The 21,345-nt window shown below is 39.8% G+C and overlaps 1 protein-coding gene across 1 annotated transcript in view; it reads left to right on the top strand.

Annotated features, from left to right (window-relative positions):
• The first annotated feature begins 4,663 nt into the window (after positions 1–4,663).
• UGGT2 (UDP-glucose glycoprotein glucosyltransferase 2) overlaps positions 4,664–21,345 on the top strand; it is a 250,653-nt gene continuing 233,971 nt past the window's right edge. The window contains exons 1-6 of the mRNA XM_063425741.1: positions 4,664–4,988; positions 7,074–7,156; positions 8,511–8,641; positions 15,669–15,781; positions 17,419–17,593; positions 18,356–18,452. Of these exons, the coding sequence (XP_063281811.1) occupies positions 4,855–4,988; positions 7,074–7,156; positions 8,511–8,641; positions 15,669–15,781; positions 17,419–17,593; positions 18,356–18,452 (733 nt within the window). The 5' untranslated portion in view covers positions 4,664–4,854. The remainder of the gene's footprint in view (positions 4,989–7,073; positions 7,157–8,510; positions 8,642–15,668; positions 15,782–17,418; positions 17,594–18,355; positions 18,453–21,345) is intronic.

Genomic DNA, 21,345 nt, shown 5'->3' on the forward strand with positions numbered 1-21,345 from the left:
TCGCAGTGAAGAACTGGTTAGGGACCTGACACCAATACTGGAAGTAAAACACCTGGACTATCATATTGATTAGATAATGTTTGTTTGATTTGTTTTTGGGCCTTTGGTGTGGACTTTTTCTTACCAGTAGAGCAGTGTGTTGTAAACATCAATTTTCCATTTTTCCTTTCCTCACTATTTTTGGAATTATAAAGGATATTTTAAGCAGATGTAGTCATTCATGGCTGGTAAACAGACTTATAGGTCATGGAAAGGTGTCTAGATAAGGTTTATTCTATGCATGAAAAAAAAAAACTATTTATTTTAACCCATTAACTTTGGGTTTGTTGCCTGTTTGATTTTTTTTTATTCCATTAAAACTGGACATTTTAAAATGTTTTGTTTGAACATTTCATTCAAAAATTATTGTTTAGGTAAAGTAAAATTCAATTGATCATAAAAGAGTAACACAGTTCATTAAATTTGTGACCAGAAGTGAATCAATGTTATAATTTGGAGATATAGAGGTAGACCTACATCACAATCCAGTGTTTGTTAACAATTTATAACATTTTCTGACTTTGGCCATTATTTTGCAGTTATCAAAGCAATCACAATCCAAAAGTCAGAAAACATTATCGAGCCTAAAAGTGATTTAATCATTAATCTTGTGGTGTAGATTAGGCAGATTAAGCAATAGGCAGGTACTGTAACTTTAACAAGAATAAAAAGCACTTGCAATGGGTTTTCATTTAGATCACAAGTTGCACGTTATGGAGGGGAGCCACAGAGACCATTATACAACCACCACCCACGAGAATCCATCTTAAATGTGCACAAAAATAACAGCCCAATAGACCAAGTGTGAAAAGTGAACAGAAAATGGCTTAAGAATGACAGAGGGTGTGTGAGGTTAGTAGTTGTAAGTAGCTTTGTAAGTGGGTATGTGAGCGCTGGTTGACCGATGCATTAAAAAGACAAAATGAAAAATGAATAAGAAAAAGCTTTTGTGTCAGAAGGAATATAAAGAGAAGGTCAGGGAGAAGGAAACATACATAGGGACACCCCAGTATGTACGATAACGCTCAATGGGTGGCCAGTGATAGGCAGACGGCATCAACTCATGCTCTGAGCCAATCACTGCCAACCAAGCAGAAGCAGAATTGCCGGGTGGACCACAGGAGACAGGGCACATGGGCATAAGGAACCCATCTTTGGGGTTAATCCATTCAAAAACAGTTTAACCTCTTAAGGTGACTCTTCATGTGACTCTTCATGTAAAAAAAATCTTCATTAAGATGAAGTGGTTTTAAAGAAAGAGAGTTTGTGTAACCGTTTAAGGATGGAGGCAATTGTCCAAATTTCGAACCAAAACAAACCCTAGAATGTGTGATTTGCTTGTTCCACCATAATCTAAGGGTTTTTCTTTAACCCCTTAAGGACACATGACATGTGGGACATGTCATGATTCCCTTTTATTCCAGAAGTTTGGTCCTTAAGGGGTTAAAGGCACACTCTGGACCCCTAATGTACTTTAGCTTGCTGAAATGCTTCATGTAAAAAAGTGTCCTCTTTTTCCATTTTACATAAAGTGCAGATTTCAATGGAAATAAAATTGATACACCCCCTGGCTTTCAAACAGACAGCCTTGGGGATCTGATTCCAGTGGTAGATAATCTATTGTACAGCAGGCTATAGTTCTAACAATGCACACCATCTCATCTGATTTCTTGGAGAATCGATGCAGACAAGTGGATATTTTGTTCTATCATATATGGGAATGGCTATAACACAGGTTGGTTTATTCACTAACAAGCAAATTGTAGTTGAAATCTGAATTGTACACTTTAGGATAAATAGTTGATTTGCAAATATTATCCAAAACTGGCATTATCACAGATTGTGTATTTTCGGCTTTAATCTGGTCATTCATATTTTAACTCAATATAATTATACCTTTAGTGAATAACCTTATAATCTGGTTATTTGCTAAACTTCAAATGATAGCACATTAAAATTGGAATTACAACATTTAGGCTAAAATAGCTTATTTTGAGAAATTATCAAACTTCTTAAAAATTTCAGTTAGGTTTTGCCAAGCAAATTTCGATTAGAGCACTAACCTCTCACAGCACTTATTCTCTAAAGTAAAAATTGTTGGGTATTCAACGTGACATTCTAATTTGAAAATAAAGTAGCTGAACTGTAAGCATAGTTAAAGGGAAAGTTTAGGCTGCTTAAGGCACCATACCAACTCCATGACAATGAAGTTGCTATAGTGCTAGGAGGGCCTGGGTGCACTCTCATCTTCAGGGGCCAGGTTTAACCCCAAAGTTGCCTCCAGCACCGATCTCCACTACCCCACCAGGTGGCACCCGGCCGCTAGGCATGGATGCCATTGATTGGCTGAGAGCAGTGAAAACAGGCTTGCAAAGAAACGTACCTTTTCCAAGACAGTTTTGTGAATGGAGAATCACTGATTGGCTGAGCATGTCAGCTGACTGCTCTTAGTGGCACTCCTGCCAGGCGGCATTCCACGCTTCCTGAAAGTGAAATTTCAGAAGCTGGATGCCGCCTGGGGGGAGATGAGCTTGGTGCTGAATGCAACTTTGGGGTGTAAGTGCATCTGTGGGCCTCCTGGCACCAGGGGCATACCTAGAGCATTTGCACCCGTGGCGGGTGTTTGGCATCCCCACCAATTAAAATGTAAACAATGTAAACAATTTTTTTTTCTGTTTTCTAATGTTTTTTTTTTGTCTTCTACAAAACCCTGCCCAGTCCTCCTTCTACATCCCCCCTGAATCCCCCGCTACAGAATCCCTGCCCATTCTACAAAAGCTCCACTTCTACAAAACCCCTGCCAAGTTCACGGTCACGAGAGCCATGACTTCTAATTGAGGATATTCTGGTCCCCTGGACTCTTCTATACTTCCTTCACTCCTTGTTTACTCTCCCAGAGACCTTATCCGAGAACCGGACATCAAGATGCCATCAGCGGGAGTAATCCAGGTCTGCTCTAGAACGCTGGCTCGGCCCCACGCAACCTCTCTTCCCAGTCATTTGTCCACAGGAGCTCCCGACAATTGACTGGCCGCAAAGACAATTCCCATGGAATTATTTTGGGCTTTGCCCACAGGTGTGGTCATTCAAAACTTTACCCCAGTGGCGTTTTATCATCTCTTCATGGATTCGGGCGCTATTTTGCCAACATGGGCGCTTGGATCAGGGCTATCCTGATATAATGTATGGGGGGTTCTGGAATGTTTGATTATGTCTTTGGGGTGTTTTTGTGTTGTTCTCTCTGTATCCTGGAGATAATTAATTTACAGAGTATCAATTCAATTATCACCCAGACACAGAGACGCCGGGGTGGGCTTAAAGGTTTATAAATGGAGACCCAATGCTGGGGTTCTGGGTATAAATATGTGTCCATTTGGCTGAATAAAAAACTTCTTGTACCCAATAAGACTGGTTGAGTCCATTATATTGGGGAATCTCTACCCAGATCGGGAGAGCTATCACACTGTTAAGCACATCTGGACTAGCGGAAAGAAATGAAGGAACGGTGCCACCCCCTCAACAAAAAACCCTGCACACCCCTTCACAAAAACCCTTGCCCCTTTTACAAAAACCTCTACAAGTCCCTTGCACCCGCCGTCACAAAAACACATAATATCAATTTTAAAAAAATAAAAAAAATAAAAAAAAAACAACATTAGCAAGCACTTAACCTGTGCCTTCACCTGCTCCTTGCTTATCCAGACTCCAGAGTCTCTTGCTGCGGTGGTGCCGTCACAGTATCAGAGCAGGTCCCTGTGCTACTGCTCAAAACGCAGTGAGGCATTGCACGCCCCACGTTCCTCTCCCTGCTGCCCGGCCGCGGCTCTCGCTTTAAGGGTGGATGGCACACCTGTAACGAATGGCACAGGGGCGACCACACCCACGTTCCTCTCCCTGCTGCCCGGCCGCGGCTCTCGCTTTAAGGGTGGATGGCACACCTGTAACGAATGGCACCGGGGCGACCACACCCCACTCCTCCCTCCCCCATTAGTACCTCACTGTCTGGCAACATAACTTAATTTAGATGAAATTGTTTTGGTGCTTGAAGTGCCTCTAACTTAGAGAAGTTTGCCAATTTAAGCCTTAGATTTGAAATTCACTTTAGTGCATGATTGTCCCTGTGTATGTAAATAGCCTGAGCGGAATATATACCGTAAGACTTAAGTTGCAACTCTTTACACCCCCACCAGCCGCTAGTAATATCACTGTGAACCATTCTGAGAGATACAGCCCTCATATAAAGGATTACACAGAGATCTCCAGCAGAGGTGGGAATACAACTCTCCCGATGCTTTCTATAGGCTCGGACTGACTAAGCTTCCTGGGAGTTGTGTTACCCAGGGATGTATTTTTTCCTGTGTGCTGCCCCCATGTTGCTGTGGCCCCCCTGCTCCTTATAGTGAGTGTGCAGGGCGAGCTCCAGCATCCCCCGGGGCAGCGTTCTACGTGTCCCAATCCCCCAGCTCCTGCCGCTCACATAGCGGGGCTCTGCGGGCTGACAGCTGCCGCTCTCTCATTGGACAGAAGGCAGGGATAGCGGTTCCATCGCACCAATGGGGAGCGGCGGGGTGACGTCACGCACTGAGAGTCTGGCACAGCAGGAGGGGTACCCGGAAGCGCGTGTGTGGCTGTGGTTGGAGAAAGTGCCTGGACAGGAGCATCCTCTGCAACGGGACATGATAGCGGGAGCAGCTGGCACTCACAGAGCTGTGCAGGCTCCGGGACCGACCACTGCCCGCAGTCATACAGGGATTCCCTCTGGAAACCAGTGCTAGAGCTGCTGGTTCCCCTCCAATCTCTCACTAAGTAGATACAATGCCTCCCTGGCAGCTTGTGTGCTGCTTCTCTTACCTGACTCTCACCAGCTTTGTGACCCAGGCAGCAGCCAAAGGAGTGACTGCAAGCTTAGCTGCCAAATGGCCAGAGACCCCACTATTGCTGGAGGCCAGGTGTGGTACAGGGATGGACAGTAATCATGGAGGGTGGGAGTGAGTGGGACTGAAAGTAATGCTGAATGAAGGGAATTCCCTGTTCAATTCATTGTTTTTCATGGGCAATGGAGGTTGAGGGTCTGGTTTTACTTATCTGTAGACTTGGCATGTCTAATACATCAGAGGGTTTATTCCATGTCTGCAGATAAATGGGTATAGTATGACATAATGATCTATGTTTAGACTGTTTTCCCATTAGAGATGTAACAAAATTACACTTATCATGTATTTACAATACCCTGTGAATTATTTCTGCAATAAGAGTTTTTATTAAGTGTTCTTGCATAGCAAGACCACTTAATGTTATCTCACATATATATTATTCTTATTCTAGCCAAATTTACCACCCTAACTCCTTCCACAGTTTTTACATTACATAGACAGAAATATACCAAAACCTGCAGATTGTTCCCGATTGGATTGCTATTACTTTGTGGAACGTTTTGCCGAATGGTTCACAGAATATCGTCGTTCTTGCGGCAAAATTGGTCCCATAGGAATGAATGGCAAAATGTTCAAAACTAGAGTGGGAGCTGTCAAAAGCTGAAAAATCAGGACATGATTTCTAAACTGCCACCACTCCCTCATTTTCAAGCCCACCTACACAAATCTTATATCAAAACGTTCAGCTATCCCTGCTGCCACTAGAAATGTCCACGGCTAAGCCATAGTCCTGATAGTGTTCACAATATGACCATTTGTTTTCAACTCATACCGTCCATTGACATTCATTGAAACTTCACTGTAGCCAGCTCAAACTTGAAGGGCAATTTCTAAACTGCGACTGTGCCTTCATTTTTAATACTTCAGAGACATACTATTCATCATGTAGGTCTGGGTCTTGTGATTCTCACAAGCTCTTCTCAATAGGATGTATAGTTTTTACAATATGACCGTTTGAAGATGGCAACCGCCGGAATACTCTGACCTGTGCCAGGCTGAAGCAGCAAGTGATGTCATATGCAGGGCCTTTTGTACACCTGTTAATGCTTTTATTAATGTATGTTTTAATGTAACTGTGAAGCACTTTGGGCAACAACGTTGCAATTAAATGTGCTATATAAATACATAAAAGTTGAAATGCATTTCTCACTCTATCAAGCTTGCCATGTGCACTTTTTAAATTTGATCAATCGGTTATTGTAATGTTTACTATCTTTACTGCAAACACTCCACACAGTTACTCTGCCCTGTCCAACCTTTCCACAGTTACTCCAACCACACAACAGTTACTCAAGCCACTCTACCCAGTTACTCCGCCCACTCCAGTTGTAGACTACTGGTGGAGGCAAGAACACTTCACACAATTTCCCCAGAAATTGTAGCTTTTCTAGTTTCCCCTGTAATTTTGCACTTTTTATATTAAAGCAAGTCTTGTTGAAACAGCAATATTGTTTGTCGATTAACAATAAAATTACATATTTATAGTGTTCACACTGAATTGGTCTGATCAACCTCTACAATGCTTTAACTACGTAACTTGCTAGATTACTGACATCACACATAACGGTTTTTCTGCTTTCACACTGAAAATTAATATTGATCTCACTACAAAATACAAAACATCAGAGATGATTACTTTTGTGCTTAACAAGTTATAGTATACTTTTCGGTGACTTTCAGTTTATTTTATTTCTTTTATAAAATTGTACCCATCTGACTAGACACCACATGGTATCAGTCTAGCAATGTAAACAATACATAAATTAAGTAAAGGGAAAAAAAAATCTGTATGTTTGTTTAGATACCGGGCTAAATGTAAATGCTCACATGTCACATCGAGTTTATTTATGTTCACAAAATAATAGGGCACAATTCCTTAGAATATGGACAATCACTCAAGGCTACCATGAAATAAACCCTTTAACATCTTTATCTATATATCTATATCGTGACACCTGCTAGAGGGCTGTACACACCACTGGTCTAAAAAATTGAAATGGATTTCTCTAGTTTAGTTTATAAATCATGTTTGAGTATTGTAACCAGAATGTTTCATATTGCCAATATTGTGAAGATTAGAATGTTTTCTTTATTTTGCAGTGAGTTTATTGCAGAAGAAGGAAATGAAAGATTTTGGCAATTTTTGGGAACTGTTCAAGAGATCACATTATACAAAAACAAAGGTAACAATTGACTATCGTGATTTTCTTTTACCAGTGAAAATTGTTGTGTGCGTTTACTCCAATGCTAACATGCTTTTAGAAGAACTTAAAGCTTTTTAAGTCATTAAAGGAACACTGCAGGCATCCTAACCACTACAGTGCCCTGGCATCACGCCTCCCCTATCCCATGTAAGGAGTTAAACCATTAGCTAACTGTTTGACAATTAAACTTGAGGTAGCGACTCACCTCCTCCATTGAGAGCCTGCCCTGAGCTTTCATTAGCTCTCCTGAACTAGTCCTTGCCATGCAGGGCCAGCTCATTGGCTGAGAGCATCATCTGGTAGTTCTTAGCCAATGAGCTAAACCCTGCACTACTGCGTGAAGAGCACTTCCACCTCTCAAATGAGGAGGTAACCAGTGCCGACCCAGCTAGGCTGCTGTAGTGGTTATAGTGCTTGAATTGTTCCTATAAAAATGTGTAACGATTCTTTTTTTAAAGTGTATTAAAATATAAAGAGTACAAATTATGCAATCAATGCCGCATGAGGTTTAAGGATGTTAAGTTGATAGGTTTGATTAAATGGACACCATAGTCTCCAGAACAAGTACAGCTTAAAGGACCACTATAGTGCAAGGAAAACATACTAGTTTTCCTGACACTATAGTGCCCTGAGGGTGCCCCCACCCTCAGGGACCCCCTCCCGCCGGAAAGGAAAGGGGTTAAAACTTACCTTTCTCCAGCGCCGGACGGGGAGCTCTTCTCTTCCGATCCTCCTCCTCTCCTCCCATCCGGCTGAATGTGCACGCGCGGCAAGAGCTGCGCACGCATTCAGCCGGTCTCATAGGAAAGCATTATCAATGCTTTCCTATGGACGCTTGCATGCTCTCACTGTGATTTTTCACAGTGAGAATCACGCAAGCGCCTCTAGCGGCTATCAGTGAGACAGCCACTAGATGCTTTGAGGGCTGGATTAACCCATTTATAAACATAGCAGTTTCTCTGAAACTGCTATGTTTATAAAAAAAAAATGGGTTAACCCTAGCTGGACCTGGCACCCAGACCACTTCAGTAAGCTGAAGTGGTCTGGGTGCTTAGAGTGGTTCTTTAATGTAGTGTTTCTGATGTCTATAGCATGTGCCTGCAGGCTTTTTCCTGAGAAAAGGCAGTGTTTACGTTGCAGCCCAATTATACGTCTAAAAAGATACTGTAATATTGATGTCCTTTCAGCCTCTGTATTTTATCTGATGGAATACATGCATCTGTGTTTATATTTGTACTTTGCATTAAGCACTTGTAAAGTGTAGTTTGCAATATATATATATTACTGAAATATTAAGGCACATTGAATTTTCTTGTCTGTCATTATGTTTTAGGTACAGAATCTTCATACTACAACTTAATTTTAAAGAAAGCTGGTCAGTTTCTAACAGATCTGCAGCTCACCTTGCTAAAATTTGCCTTCTCAATAAGGGCATACTCTCCTACAGTTCAAATGTTTCAACAGGTAAGATTATAATGGAATTCTATAACATTTTGGCCAGGTTCTACAACCAATCAATGTTTAGTGGTTGACGGTTGATATTCACAGTCTAATTTCTGTCAAGTGTATTGAAAAATGGAGAAAATAATGTTACAATAGAAGTGTAAGGTTGTATGAAAAATACTTTACCGTCTTATTTATTACTACAAATAATAGCATTTCTATGCAGTTCAAGATTTGTTTTCAATGCTTACAGGTTACTCCAAGCACTATGACTACTACAGTCATTTGAAGTGGTCCCAGTGCTGCTTGCTGTCTGTATGTGCAGTGTTTCAGTTGGAACCACATTGCTGTACAAAAAGTTTAATTTTAACATTCATTTCGCATTTGACAGTTTTATAATTTCTTTGATAAAATTCTCAAAAACCTGAATAGGCTTAAAGGGACCCTCCACTACCCAAATACAAAATAAATAGAATTTACTGTTTAGTAAATATACCCCAAATGAAAACTTGCATGCATTTAACCCTTTAAGTCCGGAGGACGTACTATTACGCCACGCAGAAACCGGCTCTAAACGCCGGCGGGCGTAATAGTACGTCCTCGCTTTTATTGCCGCCCACGTGGCCGGCGGTATTCTCCCGCTGCAGATCGCGGTCGGGGGGGATGCCTGGCCCCCCGGGCAACCCCCCCTGTGGCCGGTGACCGCGATCTGCAGTCTCTGATCGCAGTGACAGGCTGTCACTGCGACCAGTATTCAGCATGTGTCAGCCGATTTCAAATCGGCTGACACATGCGGCCGGCGGCTTTCCCCTTCTGCAGATCGCGGTCGGGGGACTTACCTGGCCCCCCAGGCAGTCCCCCTGGGGTCAGTGACCGCGATCTGCTAGGTCTGAGATCGCAGTGACAGGCTGTCACTGCGATCTCAGAGCGCTCTGATCGCAGTGACAGCCTGTCACTGCGATCAGTGTTACATGTGTCAGCCTATTGGCTGACACATGTAACTGGCACAGTGATCCCCCTGCAGATTGGAAGGGGGGAGTGCTTGTACCACCCAGGCACTCCCCCCTGTGGTCAATTACCCAATCTGCAGGAGGTGATCACAGTGACAGGCAGTCACTGTGATCACTGATCCTGTGTGTCAGCCAGTGATGTGACATCACTGGCTGACACTGTCTCTGCCCCCTGTCCTGTAAAAAAAAAATATATTGGTTCAAAAAATAAATAAAAAAAATTACAGTTACAAATAAAATATACTTAGATCATATATATTATATATATATGATCTAAGTATATATATATATATATATATATACACATACACACATTTACACATACACGACGTGTATTTAAATATTAATATATATATATATATATATATATATATTAATATCAAATTACACGTAGACTGATACTGATTAAATATATATATAATTATTGTTATATATATATTTATATATAATATAAAAAAAATATATATGTAAATACGTAAAAAAATAAAATTAAAAAAATATTTAAAAATAAATAATTAAAAAATATATAGATGTGTGTTATTTCGTTCTAACTGTATTGTGATAATAATATATATATATTTATATCAAAATACACGTAGAACAAAATAATATATATCATAATATATATATCTATATACATAAATATATACGTATATATCACTATATATACCTATATATAAATAAAAATATTAAAAAAAATTATATATATATATACGTATATATACACATATGTATATATATACATATATTAATTCTACACATATATTTATGTAATAATTTTACATAATTAGGTATCCTAATTAATTACAATTAGCGGGACCTGCCTGACAACCCATGCCGAAAGTATAGGGAATTTAATTTGCTAGCACTATATTTAACCCTATAACTTTCCAAGACACCATAAAACCTGTACATGGGGGGTACTGTTTTACTCGGGAGACTTTGCTGAACACAAATATTAGTGTTTCAAAACAGTATAATGTATTACAACGATGATATCGCCAGTAAAAGTGACGTTTTCTGCATTTTTCACGCACAAACAGCACTTACACAGACGATATTATTGCTGCAATACTTTTTACTGTTTTGAAATACAAATATTTGTGTTGAGCGAAGTCTCCCGAGTACAACAGTACCCTACATGTACAGGTTTTATGGTGTTTTCAAAAGTTACAGCGTCAAATATAAGGCTTGTGTTTCAGTTTTTTCACATTAAAATTCGCCAGATTGCTTACGTTGCCTTTGTGACCCTATGGTAGCCCAAGAATGAAAATTACCCCTATGATGGCATACCATTTGCAATAGTAGACAACCCAAGGTATTGCAAATGGGGTTTGTCCAGACTTTTTTAGTAGCCACTTAGTCACAAACACTGGCCAAAATTGGCGTTTTTTGCATTTTTCACACACAAACAAATACTAACGCTAACTTTGGCCAGTGTTTGTGACCAAATGGCTACTAAAAAAGACTGGACATACCCCATTTGCAATACCTTGGGTTGTCTACTATTGCAAATGGTATACCATTATGGGTGTAAATTTAATTCCTGGGCTACTATACAGTCTCAAAGGCAACGTAACCAATCTGGCGAATTTCAATTTCAAATGTAACATGCTATATTTGACCCTGTAACTTCCCAAAACACCATAAAACCTGTATATAGGGGGTACTGTTTTACACGTGAGACATCGCTGAATACAAATATGTGTATTGCATTGCAGTAAAAGCAAACAGTATTTTGACATCCACAGTTAAAATGTCACATAGAACTAAAAAAAAATAAAAAAATCTTTTTTTCTCCCATTTTTTAATATATTTTTTTATATTAAATTATGTTCAATACCTAAATATTTAATGTTAAATGAAAGCCCTGTTTCCCCTGAATAAAATGATATATAATAAGGGGGGATGCATTTCATATGAAAGAGGTGAATTACGGTTGGACAGACATATAGCGCAAATGCCAGGTTTTGTTTACGTTTTGTTCTGTTCACAACTTGTACATTTGGCTGCGGTGTTAAGGGGTTAATAATGCATTTTTAATTGGAGTTACATCTAAAAACACCTTGCAAAACCTACTTCCTTTGCAACCCCTCCCCTTCTACTAACCCCGCCCAAACTTTCTGTGACTGTCCAATCACAGACTTCCCAATGCAGCTCAATGAGATATATTTGCAAGTCAGGTGCTCTGGGCAATTGCTGTCTCTTGAGTTAGCGCGAATTAGCTAACCAAACCAGGAAGTAGCATTACCTGTCGTCTCATTGAAAAGCCAGGGGATGTAAACAGTCTAATTTATAAAAGTGTCCTTTTCTATTACAAATCTGCACTTTTTCCAAAATGGAAAAAAAGAGGACACACTCTTCACACAGAGATATTTTTGGCGCTTCAGAGGGCTGCAATGTCCATTTAACAAATGTTCCTAGAGTTTATAGCCAGGCAATCTTTATCTGCTACCAGGCAGTTCCATCCCAAGCACTGTATAGCCTCAGGAGGACTGGAGCTTTCGGTGTGACTTTACACTTGCTCGGTGCCTTTGAGGATATCCTGTGCTCAAGTTGCAACATATCCTGCATTCATATAAGCAGTGTATTTCAGTCCGTCAAGATTACCAACAAATTTATTAAAGAGTTAATTTGTTTTTTGTGATATTGTGAAAAGTCTACTTTAAATGGAGTTGGTAGATGCAACTAACGACTTTCTTATAATAGAATACATTTTAGTAGAAGATTTTAATTGTAACAGTGAATGAATTAGTGCTCATATTTTATCACTATACCAAGTGTTGAGAAATGTTGTTCTTTTTGATTTCTTTTGTACTTTATAAAATGTCAAGTCTGCGAGATAAAGTTTTTTATATATATATATATATATATATATATATATATATATATATATATAATGTGTTGTTTTTTTCTAAGCCATGATAACCTTCCTTCTTGCTCATTCGAATCAACTATTTTATAGCTGAGCAGCATAGATGAGCAGTTGTGTTTTCTATTTCTTTTTCAGCTCTCTATGCCATTATGATTAACTGTTGTAAACCATTTATTAACTTTTGGATGCACTACACACTCCTTCCAGCACAAAAATTTTAATCTGTTATGAAACGTAAACTTTTATTGTTCGTTGTAAAGTTATGATCAATACCAAGCTGGATGTTGCCTGCTAACATTGTATAATATTTCAAATATTTGAAAACCCTGTATTTGAATGCATTACAAAGTATGCTTGTGTACGTATGAAATATTCCATATTAATAAAACACCTAGTCATTCATAGGATGCCCTCTTGCCTCTTGAACAGCCAGGCTCAAGAACATCCCATAAGGCTTTTGATATTTTGGCTCATACTCCTGTCTCGGCAAAACAATTGTCAGATGTTCTGTGTGCTTTAGCAGGAATATGTGCACATGCATACATACAGTAATTTACAATAATTTTATGGCCAGTGACACCATTCAGCAATTTAAACATAGTCAAAAATACTTTCAACTTACAAAATATTTGCTTTAAAACTCTTTGCACCTAGTATCTTCATTCAGTGTTTACTAATGGTCATGGGCAAGTTGATTTTTTTTATTTATTTTTATTTATTTTTTTATTCCATTTATCCCCTTCTCACTTTTTGCAGTTATAATGCCTTTACTTTCTATTGTTATATCAATGTGCATTTAAACACACCACTGTTGGGGAAGAGCTACTGTACCCATTTAATGCGTAAAGTGCATGTACTGAACTCTAATGCCTAGATTCTTCGTATGCCAGCCATTGATTTCCTTTCTTCTCAAAGACCGTGTTATTTACGAAGACCGTGTAGCCACCATAACAACTTAATTTCAGTGACTTTATAGTCTCTGGAGCCCCCTGGCGCTATCCTTCCATTTGGTATTAAACCATTTAATGCTAATCAAGAGTTTCCAGTATCCTATCCCCTCTGTGCTGTTTGGGTATTACCCTGAGCAGCCATGGGCATCTGTGATTGTCTGAGAGTGGCAGTTAACTGTATTCAGCCGGACACACATTTACCCTCCTTTCTGCCCCAAAACCAGTTTCCTCAATGCACCCTTCCCTGCACTTATACATGTACACCAGTAATCAAAAGTTTGGGTCTAAGTTATGTCCTTGTTTTTGGAAAGAAGCTGCATCTTTTTTAGCAAGTCACACTTGCTGATGATCAATTAATCATGGGCATTTGATTAGCAGCACCAGTCTGCTACTTGGCTTCTTTATTCTTATGGAAACAGTAAGAATGTACTTTAACACATTGTTTCTCCACTTTGGCATTATTTTTGTTAAATAATTCATGACACTGTGTAATGTGTCATGTGCTATTGTTCATCTGAGATTGCATTTACCTAATTTTAAGACCTGATAATGACCAGATGATTGTTATTGTGTCCTGATATGTAAAATCATAGACTTTAAAGAGACTGCACTTTCTTTTTCCCGTGTGTATGTATATATACACATATATTAATATACACCCGTATCTTCCCATACATAATACTCATCCACAATTTAAAAAGTATTTTTTTTTGTTTTTTTGTTCTTTGAAGAGATCCATTCATGTGCAAACACACACACACACTTTGTGACCTATAGACTCTAACTTTCTGACCCATGCGCGCGCGTGCGCACACACACACACACGCACACGTTAACTCATGCATTCTGACACAGATAGTACTATGGTACTACAACTCCCAGGATGCCTTGTCAGCTTTAAGGTTTGGAAAAGCACCACAGTATCTTAAAGTTGCAAGGCATCATGGGAGTTGTAGAAGTGCTGTGGACTCAGAGGTGGCCACATTGCTGGTGGAGCCTAGACATAGAGACAGAGCGGGTGTGCAGAGCAGGCCTGAGACCAAGGGAGCTGCTGGTGGAACCATGGAGGAGGAGGTTTGTTGATCACCAACAACAGCATGACTTAAAGGGAGCACTGGCTGGAGCATGTCCCCTCTCTTTATGCACAGTGTTGGGCACCCACACCGCCACAGGAGAATGGGTTGGCTCACGAGAGAGATCTTTGATCTCTCCACTCGCTTTTCTGACCTTCTTCTGCCTGCCACTTGAGGCTGAGGCTTTACAGTGCTTATGGGAATTCTGGTCCAGCATTCAGTCTATCACATTGCCATTGCAGGTATAAATCTGTATGGTTTCAAGGAAGTATGTAATCTCTGCCTTAGTAATACCCCCAGTGGGGGCAAAGCTGTAGGATGCCAAGTACTCTCATTCAATGTTAAACTGCTCGAAAATGGTTTAACACTGAATGGAGAGATTGTGCCAGGCACTATTACCAATTCAATTAGATGAAATAGTTAGAGTGGTTACAGTGTCTTTTTACGACTTCATCTTTCAATTCATTATGGTACCTGAAGGTCCTGGGCAGTGAACTTTGGTTAACAAATGTCCGCTTCTAATGCATTTTTCTCAATGGAAGGCCATTAATGCTCTCAGTCTATCACAAGCGCTCAATGAAAGATTTACGTTGTCAACCCCGCAGTTGGAAGAGAAGGCAGAATAGCCCAGAGGATGGGCCCTATGTACAGTACTTTCGGATGAATCCGTTTTCAAATACCCATTACCTCCAGGCACCATAACAACGTCAAATACACTATTCCTAGTTTTTTTGTGGGGTGTAAAGGGGGGGATATTACGGTGTGGGGGGTGTTCATTTCCAAAGAAAAGGGGCACAGTCTATGCTTTCAAACCGGTTGATTAGGATGAAGTGATTTTTGTGCTTAGTAACTCTTTAAAATGCATGCAAATCTCTTGCTCATTTTTAGTAACTACTTTTCCTAACCAAGTCTGACTCTTCTTTAACATGGCTCTAATCTTAAAATGTCAGCTTTGATTACTACCCTGTACGTTTGTGTGAGACGGACAAGAGCACCATGTTATTATAACTTGTTCTTCCTACGTTGTGCTATTCCTATATTAAGAATATATTGTGATAGTAGTTGATGGGATATTTGAATAAAAAAACTATGGCTGTATTGAAGTTCGAGCTTAATTCAGAATGATAATTACTGTTTTAGATTGCGGCTGATGAGTCCCCTCCAGAAGGTTGTGAAGCATTTGTCTCTATCCATGGGAAGCACACCTGCAAAACAAGTCAGATTAAAAAAATCCTAAAGGAAGCTTCTGAAAGGTAAAATAGTATTGTATAGGTCAAATTGTGTTCTATTCTAAAATGGGCTTACACTGTCATTTTATAAGAGCTATTAAAAGTAACTTTGGCAAAGTAATGTAACGTTTTGCTGTAAACAATACAGCTGAAAGAGAAGTTAACAAAGGGGTACAAGGTGCACATTAATATTATTATTTTTATTATTTTATTTATATTGCGCCATCAAATTCCGTAGCGCAGTACAATAGGTGGACTAACATACATGTAATTGTAACCAGACAACTGGACGTACAGGAATAGAAAGGGGGACGGCCCTGCTCAATGAGCTTACATTCTAGAGGGAGTGGGGTATGGTGACACAGACGGTAAAAGTAGGGGTATGAAGTAGGTTGTTAGAAAAGTATTCATTGAGGGCTTAGTAGGTAATTTTTACAGTTGCAGGAGAGGAGTCATGGAGGGTGGGGGATGAAAGCCTGCTAACAGTTTAATTGATATGCTTTCTTGAAGTGAGTTTTCAATGATTTTTTTGAATGAGTGGAGATTGGGTGAAATTCTTACAGAGAAGGGAAGGGAGTTCCACAGAAGAGGTGCAGCCCTCTTATTAAAGCAGATTTGTCTGCAACTGTCTGGATGTTCTAAACAATTGCCCACTGCACAAGCATGTTACCAGCATGAGTGGCTGTAATCTGAACCCACCTTGTCTCCCACAGTTGCATCTCTCACCAACCTCTATTTAGTTGCATTCTCCTAACATGCACCATGTTGTATATTCCTAACCTGTAACGTACCACAGGCGACCTAGTCAGATTCACCACACCTACTGAATTGCATATACCTATGTACCAACGCAGGCAAATTCACCTACCCACCCAAAAAGCTATTCCTAAATACATTATGCACAAGCTCACATGCACACGTGATATACAGACACTCATAAACACATTGCACATGTTCATATGAATCACGCACATACAATTGTGGGCATTTTGCACTTCTAGGCTTGTTTAGGGTGTTTGGAATGAAAAGTGTATTAAACCAACATCTAGAAGTGTAATGGTTAATTTTCATTACTTGGTTTTCTTTTTTCTCCTTTATTTCTGAGGACACTATTTATTAGATACCCTTTATTAGGAAAGGGTACGCTGTATAAAGGGATGGAAACTAGATGTATTAGGGAAAATAAGCAATTTGGATACATCAGTATATAGCACTGAACAGTCCTTCATTCAGGTGTCAGGGACCTTATACTCACTTGTGTTAATGATTAGTAAAGTCAAGCTCAGCTAATGGTAAAAGTGTAATTTACAAAAGCCAAGATAATCTGCTACAGTGTGGTGTATCACCAAGATTTATGCAGGGGAATTTGGTGTCAAGAAAGTTGGTTTACATACTGCAAGGGAGGGTAAAACAGGTAAAATGTTTTATTGCCACTAGTCTCTATATCATTTGATATACAGTGCCACAAGTCCCTCTCATCCAATATTCACTAGGACACTTGGATGCAATTTGGGGATTCAGATGCCACTGCACCACTAACATTTTTTTCTTTGGTGTAGCATGTGATATTTTTAATAAAATATTTCTGAATTTTGGAGACATCACACCAGATGATCTGTAAGTGCATAAGAGCAAAAATATATATTTTTCTTTTTTTTCAGGCCAAGTCCTTATTTATACAAAGTCGATCACATATTTCCAACTATTGCCAAGAGTGTTCCAGTGGTCATTCTTTATGCTGAAATTGGTACAAAACATTTTGCTGAATTTCATAAACCCCTGTCTGAAAAAGCAGAGATTGGAGAGATAATTTATGTATTTAGGCATTATGTGCAGGTATGTGATAGAGCTTTACTGAGAAAATTGTCGTTTCTCAAGTTTTATTTGTATTGAGTTTGTTACTCTTTTAAATTAAAATGTGAGCAAAGATTAATTGACCGTCTGTTCTTTCAGAGTGGCTTGTTTAAACTGAAAAATAAAACGGTCTCAAAACTCCGTCATGTGTTTAATATGTTTAATATTTAAATTACCATGTGTTAATAAACTGTAGATGTACTGTTTCACAAAGAGACATTTTTAACAAACTGTAAACCTGCCTTTTTTGTTTTATACGTTTTTACTATGCTTCAGGCTAAAGCACAATAATAGTGCCGATTTCTACAACAAATCAGAATATGTATAACTAATACATAAAAAAACCTTCAGCTATTAATCAAACATCCAGGGAGGGCTGCTTCCTACTTGAGCATTCCTGCTTTTCCCTACATACCTCCTTCTCAGATAATTGGTTAGAGCGGTCAGCTGATGCTGTAAGCAAATCAGTAGCCCCCCCATTCATTAAGAAAAAGATACGTACAATGTGTATAAATTCTACATTATCCAGGTTCTAAAGACGTAAGGGTCTATGAGTACCAAGAAGAGAGACAGAGTGCCACTTTAAGTGGTCCATAAGATTCAAATTTCTGTGGTTTTTAAACTAATGTACAATATTTTTTTCCTTATTTTTTAATTTTTTCTTGCATAACTTTTTTTTTTCATGACTACATTTACATACCAATCGCATTCTAATATACGTGTTGCATTTTGTTTGAATCACAGCGGCCAAGTCCCCGGAAGATACAGTTATCTGGATATGGGGTAGAACTTGCTATTAAAAGCACAGAATATAAGGCAATGGATGACACACAAGTTGAAGGTATGCTTAAACCTACAGCACGAATTATGTACTTAATAATCTTGCGTGTTTTGACTATATTCTGATTGGAGAAGTACATATTCTCGTTTTGCTTTTATTTTGTATTTCATTTTGCCTTTATAATGTTTATACTATACAGTCCATTCAAATGGGAACTGTCACTCCCCACGATTTTTAATATTGTGTTTTACTTATCTCTACATTTAACAGATATGTATTTATGATGAGGGAAAAGAAGGAATTCTGACCTCTTGCGGCTGTGCACCTCAATTTTTGCACCCTGTCAGTCATTGATACAAACTCTGTTGTTTGTACTTGGCAATCTGCATATAGAGAGCATACAGAGAAGAGGAAATATTAAATAACATGTCCAATTCTCCTCATGGTTAGAAATGTTTCAACGGTCCCCAACCAGCATAGTGAGAGCGTATCATTAGACGCACTTATGCAATATTCATGGCACTTAAACAGTACTCCCTGCAGGGTCTGCCATGTGTGTGTTGGTCTGGCTAATTAGACCACCTTACCAGTTAGTGTCCATGGGCAAGATTCGTGATGGTATGTATCTGCCAACCTTAGAGCATCATAGATTGTGACCTTCTTCACCTCTAATATCCTATTTCTATAATTGTAATAAAATATGTTTACACAATACAAATGCTTATAATAATAGTCAAAGCTCTACAAAATGGGGGGGGCGTTGCCAACAGCTTGCAGCACCATACGTGTTAATGTGGAGCTCCGATACAGCCCCACGAAAAACCCAAAATTGCCACGGTTATCAGTCACAAACAGAGACTATTTTATCCTACCCCTCAGAGGACAGAATGGGGCGAAAACACAAAAAGTCCCGCTGCCCAGAGCACTCCGGTTTGCCTGACATCAGACTCTCTATTGAGAGGCCTGCGGAGCGACTACCATCTAAGTTGGCGCCCGAGGCATAAAGCGAGGCAGAGATCTCTGAAGACTCCCACAAGGATTAAGACTCAAATGCTTCACACAGATCTAGCCCCATCCCACACTAGACTCTTCCCCATCCACTAAAGGGGATATAAAAGGCTGCTGCAGGAATTAAGGAAGGTATGGAAAACAGACCTGAAGAAAGCGCAGACCGAAGTGGGTATCCATCATGACAGGCTAGATGCAGCTAAAGTGAGAGACAAGGCAAGAGATAGCCAGATACAAGCAACACACAGCAAAGTGGAAAGCCTTACACACCAAATATAAAAGCTGAACAGAACAGTAGCTGTGCTACAATCCAGGCATAGCAGACGAAATATCCGCCTGAGAGGAATCCCTGAAAGAGTTGGTGGAGAGGATTTACTGATCCCTTGCTGGTGATGTCCGCGTTCATAGTCCGCAAGGCGGCTGCTGCCCCGAGGGAGCATCCCACAGACACTATCATAGTCACTAGTTATGTCACATCACGGTCTGCTATTATGGCCAAATCTAGAGCCCTGTGGTTGGTGCACTTCGAAACCTGCTCAGTGGCCCTGTATGCAGACCTCCCGTTCGCAGTCTTAGCAGAGAGAAGACAGTTGGCCCCAATTACCTCGATTTCAGTAAGGCTTTTGACACTGTTGCACATAGAAGGCTTATCAATAAACTGCAATATTTAAGTTTGGATTCCAATATTGTTGAATGGGTAAGGCAGTGGCTCAATGACAGGCAACAGAGGGTTGTAGTCAACGGAGTATATTCGAAGCTTGGGCTTGTCACCAGTGGGGTACCTCAGGGATCTGTACTTGGACCCATTCTCTTTAATATTTTTACTAGTGATATTGCAGAAGGTCTTGATGGTAAGGTATGTCTTTTTGCTGATGATACTAAGATATGTAACAGGGTTGATGTTCCAGGAGGGATAAGCCAAATGGCTAATGATTTAGGTAAACTAGAAAAATGGTCAGATTTGTGGCAACTGACATTTAATGTGGATAAGTGCGAGATAATGCATCTTGGACGTAAAAACCCAAGGGCAGAGTACAGAATATTTGATAGAGTCCTAACCTCAACATCTGAGGAAAGGGATTTAGGGGTGATTATTTCTGATGACTTAGGCAGACAATGTAATAGAGCAGCAGGAAATGCTACCAGGATGCTTGGTTGTATAGGGAGAGGTATTAGCAGTAGAAAGAGGGAAGTGCTCATGCCATTGTACAGAACACTAGTGAGACCTAACTTGGAGTATTGTACGCAGTACTGGAGACCGTATCTTCAGAAGGATATTGATACCTTATAGAGAGTTCAGAGAAGGGCTACTAAACTGGTTCATGGATTGCAGGATAAAACTTACCAGGAAAGGTTAAAGGATCTTAACATGTATAGCTTGGAGGAAAGACGAGACAGGGGGGATATGATAGAAACATTTAAATACATAAAGGGAATCAACACAGTAAAGGAGGAGACTATATTTAAAAGAAGAAAAACTACCACAACAAGAGAACATAGTCTTAAATTAGGGGGACAAAGGTTTAAAAATATCAGTATTACTTTACTGAGAGGGTAGTGGATGCATGGAATAGCCTTCCAGCTGAAGTGGTAGATGTTAACACAGTAAAGGAGTTTAAGCATGCGTGGGATAGGCATAAGGCTATCCTAACTAAAAGATAAGGTCAGGGACTAATGAGAGTATTTAGAAAATTGGGCATACTAGATGGGCCGAATGGTTCTTATCTGCCGTCACATTCTATGTTTCTATTGCCAAGCGGCTGAGAGACCGCTCAGTCGGGTACCGCTGGGAGATGGAAGGTTCTCTCATAGTCTCCAAAGGGGATACATCACTCACCTTAACCTCAGCTGACAATTCAGAAGAGCCACCTTCAAGAACCGGCCGGTAGTGACAGAATCGCAGAATGACCTTGTGGAGGGAGCTTCACGGTCTCGACACACTCAA

The sequence above is a fragment of the Pelobates fuscus genome, chromosome 1, assembly GCF_036172605.1.
Source record: "Pelobates fuscus isolate aPelFus1 chromosome 1, aPelFus1.pri, whole genome shotgun sequence".
Lineage (NCBI taxonomy): Eukaryota > Metazoa > Chordata > Amphibia > Anura > Pelobatidae > Pelobates > Pelobates fuscus.